General features: G+C 45.0%; 1 protein-coding gene across 2 annotated transcripts; it reads right to left on the bottom strand.

Annotated features, from left to right (window-relative positions):
- Positions 1 to 381: 381 nt before the first annotated feature.
- CUNH11orf87 (chromosome unknown C11orf87 homolog) lies at positions 382 to 7,237 on the bottom strand. 2 transcript variants are annotated; one of them, XM_070425963.1, is made up of 2 exons: positions 7,166 to 7,237; positions 382 to 6,089 (listed from the first exon to the last, which is right to left on the bottom strand). In XM_070425963.1, the coding sequence occupies exon 2, from the start codon at positions 5,831 to 5,833 to the stop codon at positions 5,219 to 5,221; it is 615 nt and encodes a 204-aa protein (XP_070282064.1). In that variant the 5' UTR covers positions 5,834 to 6,089; positions 7,166 to 7,237; the 3' UTR covers positions 382 to 5,218. The 2 variants fall into 2 exon arrangements, with proteins under 2 accessions (XP_070282064.1, XP_070282065.1); XM_070425964.1 differs by lacking the exon at positions 7,166 to 7,237 and adding an exon at positions 6,894 to 6,960.
- Between the last annotated feature and the right edge of the window lie 1,553 nt (positions 7,238 to 8,790).

The raw sequence follows: 8,790 nt of genomic DNA on the forward strand, positions 1-8,790 counted from the left end.
AATCTGAGACCCTTTCTTTTCCCCTAACTTCCACAAAATCATGTCAACTATATCCTTTCCCTATACAGCTGGTTATATTAAAGAAGTGCAGGCAGGGAAAGAGGAAATCTGGAGACTAAGGATACAATCTAAAGTGCCCGAGCATCTGCCTAAAAGGATTGCTAAATTCTACTGCACTCAGTGTATTGGGTTATACCAAAAGTTAGACACTGCCTGTTTCTCACATGCAATTGGTTTGTGAAGAAGGTCAGATGAGTGATAGAATTTAAAAAACAAAAACAAACTACTTCCTTTGAGCATCTGAGGGTAATATAGTGAGTACTTTTGTAATCCTGTTATATTATACATTAAGTTAATAAGGAAAGTGTCCAAAAAGCCATTTAACAAGAAAAATTTTATTGATAGAAAAGCAAAACAAAATTTCCATGAATTCTAATATCTGTTTTATTATTGTTTCTTAGATATATTCGAGTTCAAAAATCAGTTTTTCTGTTGTTGTTCTTGTTGTCATCACTATTGTTAATCTCTCTATAAAAACAACCCAATTAAGTCACAAGTCTCTGCCTCACATAGAACCACTTCATAAGACATTGTCCCCGATTAAAGTTAATTAAATTCTTATTCTTAGCTTAGCATTCCTACATGGCACCAATTGTATTATTAGGTTGGTGACATTAATAAGTATTGATGTTAAGCCATCAGTTATTTCTCAAATACTATCAAATAAACTAAAAAAAATCAGAATCAGGATAAATTATTATTCAATCAATGATTAAATACCACTCTATAAATCAATCAATTCTTGTGAACCAAATATCTATAAGCCACAATTATTAGTTTCAACAGAGGCTGGCCTAGATAAGTGGCTTTTCAGATTCAGATTCAAAGTGGACTTGAGGAGTCTGACCAGATTAGATGAAAGTTTCTGGTTCTAATTTAACCTACAAGTTCCACATAATATCAGCTAGCATTGCTCAACTGTCACCCACAGAAAAGAATTGAAAGCATATGTCGTCACAATGAAAAAAAAATAGAATTTTGAACATTATCTAATTAATTCAACTGATATAAATAGAAATTATGGAAAAGTCAGATGCCAAAGTTTTTAAAGCTAATTTATCCATATTTTCCAAAAACTACTTATCAAACTAAATATATAATGGTCATATTTTTACTTTACCTTTAGCTATGCAGATATGTTTTATTTCCACACAACATATAGATTAAAAATAGAAAATCGAGCAACAATCCAGGTTTGTGGTCTAGGTGGTCCTAAACCTCTTCTAGATGTTTTTTGCTTTCCACCTAGATATTAAGACCACATAGATATGGTCACAAGTTCATTATCATTGCTAACTTGAGTCACTACCTATGAAAGGAAGCTTATCTAATTACCAATTTCCCAAGCCAACCAGAACTCTCCCCTTTCATTAAATAAAGAGAAAGGCATTCAGATTTGACCCCAGAGAAATAAGTACATGCATATACCTGACTTCTCAGTATCCTCTCTGGATAAGAGGATGGAATAACTATTTGGTTTCCATCTCATTCTTGTAATGGCAGAAAAGAGAATACAAAAAGTCGATTTTAAATTTGTACAAAATGTATGTATATATAAATACATATCTATGGGTGTATATAAATTCTAAAGAAGATTATATCCATCTACATCTTTAAGATTCAGAGTCCCATACAGTTGACATAATGGTATTCTCTCTCCAATTTTTTTCATTTTTAAAAACAATAAGAATCAAGCATGCCACCTTATTAATACTGAATAGCAAGTGCAGAAGTTGAGCTATAGCTATAGGGATTTGAAGCAATTAGTTTGACGGGACATCAGTGAATAAAATCTTTAAGATAGATTTAGCTATTTCCAGATTGTCTTTTGTTTTATATTAATGAAATCCAAAATGCTCTGTTTATACATCCCAAACTCCTTAGACTGTCAATTGAGCTCTTATAAGAAGCAATACTTTAAACAGGATCTGTGCAAATTGCTTGGATATGTGCCTATTGCAATAATTTGGTGGGACTGGCATGACTAGAATTTCAGGTAATTCTCTCTCTCATAAAGAGTCTCAAGTGATATCACTGGAAGCTTAAGGTTCTGAGAATATTAAACTCAGCATGAAATTTGACTCACAAACCCCATCATCTTCACACACAGCAGTATTAAAAATATTAAACCAGAGTCAATTAATGGAGAAAGGCACACATAATTTAAAGGTGCCCAATAAGAGTATGTTATGGATGTGTGCCCATGTTTAGCGATATCAAGATATTTTTTAAGAACAACATTCATAATGCTATCATTTCTTCTGTTTCCTCTATTCCTTTAGAGGTAAATTACACAGGACAATGTTATAATTACCCTTGGAGTCTACAGGCTGCTCCTTGGAAGGGGATTATTATTATTGCATGCCTTGAATGCACTATGATTCATAAGGCAAGAATGTATGAGTGGCTTCAGCACCAAGGAAATGGAATCATCTTCCAGCATTGCTCACAACAGAACATCTTATTGCTTTTAATAAAATGGGAAATTATTCACTATAAAGAGTGCACCAAATAAGGGGTAGAAAGTAATGCTCATGCACTTAGTGGAGTTCAATGGAAATGAGGAAGCTCCCTTCTGAGTCCTTGATTCTATTCAAATTTCAAATCCAAAAGTCATTCTGTAATAAGGTATTAAAGAGCTACAGCCAGATGAGGGTGAACTACAAATATTAATGGACTTTCTTCTACACAGTGCCTTAGTCCTTCTGATGTACAATGTATAATTCTGATGCACTAAAGGGTTTCCTAGTGGCCTGAGGGAGTTAATGCACTCTTTTACTTATTACTAGGAAGTGACTAAGGCACTGGAGAGAATCTGGTTCATTGTTTAATATATTGTACCCAAAGATTATATACCTGGTCTCCCTAATATGACCACATGGCATGCTTAAATGATGATCCTCTGTGCTTTAGGAAAGGACTTGAGTGAATATCTAATGGGTGATTAAAATTAAGCTTATTTAATTATTTTTTATAAAAGATGCAGACTGAGTTTGGGCGAATTAACCTCAGAGGTAATATTTTTCTCTGGGAAAAAGCATATATGCTTGGAACCGGGACAAAGAATTTAGAACTACTAATTATTTGGGAGGGGATGCACTTAGGAGCACTGTTGCTTTATACCCTGCAGGTTAGTAAGGACTCCTGTGGTTGAGCTTTTTGTATAACATTCTCACTCATACATTTTCCAAATGTTTGAATAGCTGTCAAGGATTGGTTTCCAAGAAGGGATGTCACTGCATATAATTAAGATTGTAATATGCTCTGCTCTCACCATCATCAGTCCAGGGGAAACAAAGTGTAAGTAACCATGGGTGGACTCCATTACTAGCATAGATTGCCTTATCTGGCATCAGGAGAGGGAACAAAAAACAACAACAATTAATCTTTTTCTCTCACTCTCCGTGTTTTTCAACCTTTCTTCATGTATTCATTGAAGTTAGGTAAGCCAGACTCATAAAGAGAAAGAGAACACTTCCTTTGCCACATTTCAAATGCAAGCACAGATTTCTAAGTAAGCAAGCTGCAAATATTTTTATCCTATAAGTAGTTACTGGGCTTAACTTCTCTTGAAATTTACATGTCCTGTCATCCAAATTGCTCAACATCCCCACCAGTCTCACCTCCAAACACATACAGTACAAGCAAGCATACACACTACTGCCTCCAGGTGGTAACTGCATGCAGGGAGGATTACAGGCACTGTTTAAATATTAGCCATGTTTTAATAGATGGCATTCCTGCACATCCATTATTTGTTTTCTATTGTGGTTGTTTCTGTTATTTGCAAAAGAAAAACATATGTGTTATGTTTATATAACAGTCTACTACAGAGTAAGATACAAAAGAACACTTCTGGAAACAGTAGAAGTCAGACCTGCACCACTGAATTTCTCATCCAGTGATAACCATTATACCAACATCTGGAAATTAGAACAAGAATATACAGTTTGGAGGATGTATAACAGAACTATAGTTTGCTTCTGTATTTGGTACCAATGTAATAAATGTATAACAAAGGTGTACTTCTCCTAAAAATTAAACAGAAACATTCTGGTTGGTTAGATACTGCACTTTCAGTACTGAACATCACCTAATAGTTTTGTTTTGTTTGTTTTTTTAGAAAAAAAGGTAACTTATACAATATTAAATATTAAGAAAACCTATAGTACACACAAACCCGGTTGTAGAAAAAGAAGAAAGAAACCAACAAAAAATAGAATAGTCACTTTCCAAAAAGCCCCTCCTTCGCCTGCACAACCAAAAAAAGTAACCAGTTCTGTGAGGCTCTTTCAGCACCAGACCTGGCTGGACAGCTCCCCGGTCCTTTGTGAATCCTGAAAATGCCACAAGTCAAAGGTGTACAGGTGGGGGTGGGGCAGAGAGCTAAAGCAGTAGATTTTTAAAAACTAATTTAAAGATTTTCAATGTACTTATGCTCGGCCAGCGAGGGGCATATCTAAAAGTAAATTAAAATGCCTGGTCCTGGAAAAGGGAATGGTTAACTAAGGAGTGAGAAGAGGAATGACTGGAGAGCAGTACCTGTCATAACGTTTTTCTGGGACTGTCTCTGCGGCCTCTGGTAGTCCTGGAGCTTAATGTAGACGTTTTCTTCATCATATACTATTGCCTGAGCCTGGCTGAGGGAGGGAATGAGGAAGGGAGGGAATCTGACGGGAAAGTGAAAGCTTGGGGGGCGGAGGGTAGGGGAACCTTAACCTGACAGCTATGTACAACACACCGGGCCCCTCCACTCTTTGCTCTGGGTTAATACCTGTTATATATTTGGTAGCATGTGCGGTTTCTCCTCCTTATTGTGGGGGGCGCAGGGTGGAGAGGGAAGACGCATCCTTCCTTGACAATGAGAAATTACGTGATTTGTCATGCGCTTGGATTGTGTTATTAGTATTATAATAATTACTATAAATATTAATAATAAAGTATTCTTATCAGCGTTATTTCTTCTTCCGAGACTTTCCTTACCCAATATTTACAAATACCGCACAGTGCCTCGGCGGAGGAGAAATAGTAAGGGGAGGGCAAACAAGGAAAGAAGGAAAGGGAGAGGTCAGAGAAAAGTGAGAGGAGGGACTGAGGGCAACAGCGAGGACTGCAATGATGCTGGAGACAAGGAAGGGGGAGGAGAGGGGCTAGACAATCAGGACAGTACCACCGTTTGCAAAAGGGCCTCGCCAGCTGTGTCCAAACAGGAGGAGGTGGCATGTGCTCCTTGCGGACTGGGGACGGGCGGCGGAGGCGGAGGAGCATAGGGACCCTGGCATGGGAGGCCTGGGGTTGGGGAGGAGGAGGAGGAAGAGGAAGAGGAGGAGGAGGAGGAGGAGGCCTTGGAGGGGTCGCAGAAGGCGGAGTCCCGGGGCTGCCTCCCCAGCCGGGTTTCTTTTGCGTGGGTTGGGGCCTGGCCACTGGCCGGGGCCTCTCTGCCGCCGCGGTTGCCGCTGCAGTGATCCCGCTCATATTCCTCCTGAGCCCTCTGCATCTTCCGCTTCTTCATCCTTCGCTTGTGGATGTGGAATGTGGAGAGGGACAGCACGATCAGGCAGAAGATGAGGGTGACCAGCACAATCAGCACCAGCGTGGAGGAGAAGGACTGGAAGAGCTGCTGTCCCACCTGCGTAATGCAGGTGCCGCTGCCGGTGCCCTGGCCGCGGGCACTCGCGTTGCCGCTGCCGCTGGCGTTGGGGGACGCAAAGGTCCGGTTGAGGAGACAAGGCGGCAGCGCCAGCCTCAGCTCCTTGGGCGCCCTGGCACTCATGGGCGCGGGGCTGGGAGGGGCCGGGCCTACCAGACTTCCTCTCTGGGGCACACCGTTCCCACCGGCCGAGGGAGGACGGAGCCCACGCCAACCAAAACTGCTCCCGGGTGTGGGAGCGGATGCGCAGGAGCAAAGGGCTGAGGGAGTAACTGCGGGCAAGCAAGACGTCAGGAGAGTGAGGGCGCCCAGGAACGGCTCTCCGGACCCGCCTGGAACGCGTGTCCGAGCGTCCTTTTTTCTTTGCCAAGGCACCGGGCTGCAAAGAGAACAGGCTAGGTTAGGATCCGGGCGTCGCCCAGGGGAGTGCGGGGAGAGGAAGGACCCGCGCCACTGCAAAGCCCTCTGGGCACACTGCCTCCTCGGACCTGCCCGCCTGCTCCGCAGCAGGAGGACCCCCGCCCGCCCGCCCACCCCAGGCCGCGCTCCAGAGCCGCCAGCTTCGGGCTCGCTCCGCTGTCAGGGGAGGGGTCTGCGCCCGCAGCCGGGAGATGAGGATTGCTCAGCAGATAAGGCAGGCTCTCCTCGCCCTTCACAACTTTCTAATTACAACAGGCACGCAGCCGCCTCGGAACGCGGTCCCCGCTTCCAGATCCATGCCTCTCCTCTTCCCTGCGCCCGCTCCGTGCTTGTCTTCGCCAGGATCCCACCCTTCCCAGCACCCACCCCGGCCGCCGAGAGGGCTCCGGGAATGCAGTTCTCCCTTCCGTCCCTCCACCTCCGACTCTCCCTTTCCAGGCGGCCTCAGACCCCTTGGGTCCCATACCCCACGGGGGCCGCGGGCACCTCATCCCACTCCGCCTCGTCCAGGGCTGCTGCTGAGGCGCAGGATCGCTCTCCATTCTATCCCCAGCCTTCATCCTTGGTATCTCCTCCCACCAAAAAAAAAAAAAAAAAAAAAAAAAAAGCAGCTGAAGCACCTCTCAGCTAAAGCGCATCCCCGCAAACGCCCCCTCCTCCCCATCTCCATGCCCCCCCCACACTTGACAGTATCCTGCTTCTTTCTAGAGGGGCTAGAAATGGAAGGGGGAGGCTTCCCGCCTGCAAAGTTTAGGGGACCGACCTTCTCTCTGGCCTTCCCAGACCTAGGGTCCCGAGAATCTTCCCCGGGACCAGCGCCAGGTAGACCCGCAGCGAGCAGCAGAGCCCTTGCCGCTCTCCAGAGGCAGCTGCAAACTGTTGCACTGCGGAGCAGCGAGGCGGCGCGCTGGCCGGGCCGGGGGCCGGAGCTGCGGCCAGGGGTGCGGCGAAGGCCGCCGCGCCTGCCCTGCCCACTCTCGCCTGGCCGCCCTGCCGCCGGTCGCCCCGAGCCTGTAGCCGCACCGAGTCCCTTACCTGGGGCTGCGAGCTGGCTGTAGGAAGGGAGCCCCGCCGAGCGGCTGCAGTGGCAGCTGCAGAAGGCACGGAGTGAAGAGGCCAGAGACCGAGGCGCGCTGCCGCCGATACTGCTGCCGCTTCGGGGAGCTGAGCTCGCAGCCTATTGCCAGAGAGGCCGGTGACGTCAGGCAGCCACCTCCAGGGCTCCAAGCCACCCCTCAGGCCCCCACCCAACCCTCATACCCCAACATCTCCTCCTGGCAGAGCAAGCTTCTGCCACACAGGTTCCCGTTCCACGCCTTTCCCCTGCCCAGGGGCTATCAGGCGCACCCCTACCCACCCTGTGAGCAACTCACCTTCCGCAGTCCTGTGCCTAGGAAGGGTTGAAGCTTCAGTTCTCTGGCTGCCTGATTCTTCACCCTCAACCCTTCCCCACTTGGTCCCAGGAACACATTTTTATACTCTAGACATCATCTCTTCTCAGGGCCACGTCACCTTTCTCTCCCTCAGCTGTTGAGGACAACCCCTCTCCCCAGTCTTGCTTCTGCTGGCCTGGTTCTGAACAGAAACTGTGTATTTGGGAGAGAAGAGAGGGCCGGAACCTGACAAACAAACTCGAACATGTATTTCACATCAAATAATCCAAATGAACCACTTTCCTTTCCACGGAGTCTCCAACTTATCTTTCACTCCTCCTGACCCATGTACCTCCTCTCTTCCCTCACACACTCATCTCCAGGTCCAAGACTGGCTCAGGATATGAAACACTTATATTCGGACAATGAAGACACTGGCTAGCACATACAGCACGCACAAGGCTTACACAGCAGGGAAACGAAAATATCACCCGGAGGAGTGCGGAAATGAACTGCCCTGTGAAAATTCTGAGTATTGTGCTTCTTACAAAGTAGCCCCTCACTGGCCCTGATGCTGTTAAAGTTCTCAATGCCTTTGCTGTCCTATTAACAATAGCCTTTCAGCACAACTGACAGAATTTCCTGAAAGAGTCCTATAAGCTTGCCTAAATATGGACAAAGACTAATCAATGTTAAACACAATGTTAAACCAATAGTTGAAAATGAAGTATTCTCATTTTTCTACTGGAGAACCCAGCTTGGAACAGCACATAAAAACATTGTAGGGTCTTAGAAGGCACTTAGGTGTCTTATTAAGTGTGCATTTCATTCTTCCCTCTGGGTCTGGTGTTCTTCTTAGCCTTAAGCCTAACACAGTGCCTGCACAATACTTACCTTGCTACATTGAGTGGTGCAGTACACATTGTTGTTTTTGTCCTGCGATGCATCAGAATTGAGAGATAGCAGGAACGATTGATGCCCACCTATCTACTTGTATTTGTCAGCAGAAGCTTTGGCAAGAAAGAGAGTTTGATATTGGGAGGAAAGGTTGTTTGTTGCAGGTGGGGAGTTCCTTCTGACCCTGTGTTCCTATTTAGTCCTATTCCAGCTTCTCCTTTTCCTCTCCATGCCCAAGACTTATATATGGAGAAAGAAATATATTATTTCTCCAAAAATTCTGTTCCCATTTATTTTAATAAAAGTCATCAGCTTTTTCTTCATAATTGTTTCAATCTTTAAAAAAAAAAAAAGTATCCCTATTTAAGTGAATAATTCAGTGCATGCTGA

The sequence above is a fragment of the Myotis yumanensis genome, unplaced genomic scaffold, assembly GCF_028538775.1.
Source record: "Myotis yumanensis isolate MYYU_CA2020_CCGP unplaced genomic scaffold, mMyoYum1.0.hap1 SCAF_10, whole genome shotgun sequence".
Classification (NCBI taxonomy): Eukaryota; Metazoa; Chordata; class Mammalia; order Chiroptera; family Vespertilionidae; genus Myotis; species Myotis yumanensis.

Bases quoted from the DNA above. Each gene is read 5' to 3' on its own strand.
- CUNH11orf87 (XM_070425963.1), bottom strand. From the start codon at position 5,833: ATGAGTGCCAGGGCGCCCAAGGAGCTGAGGCTGGCGCTGCCGCCTTGT.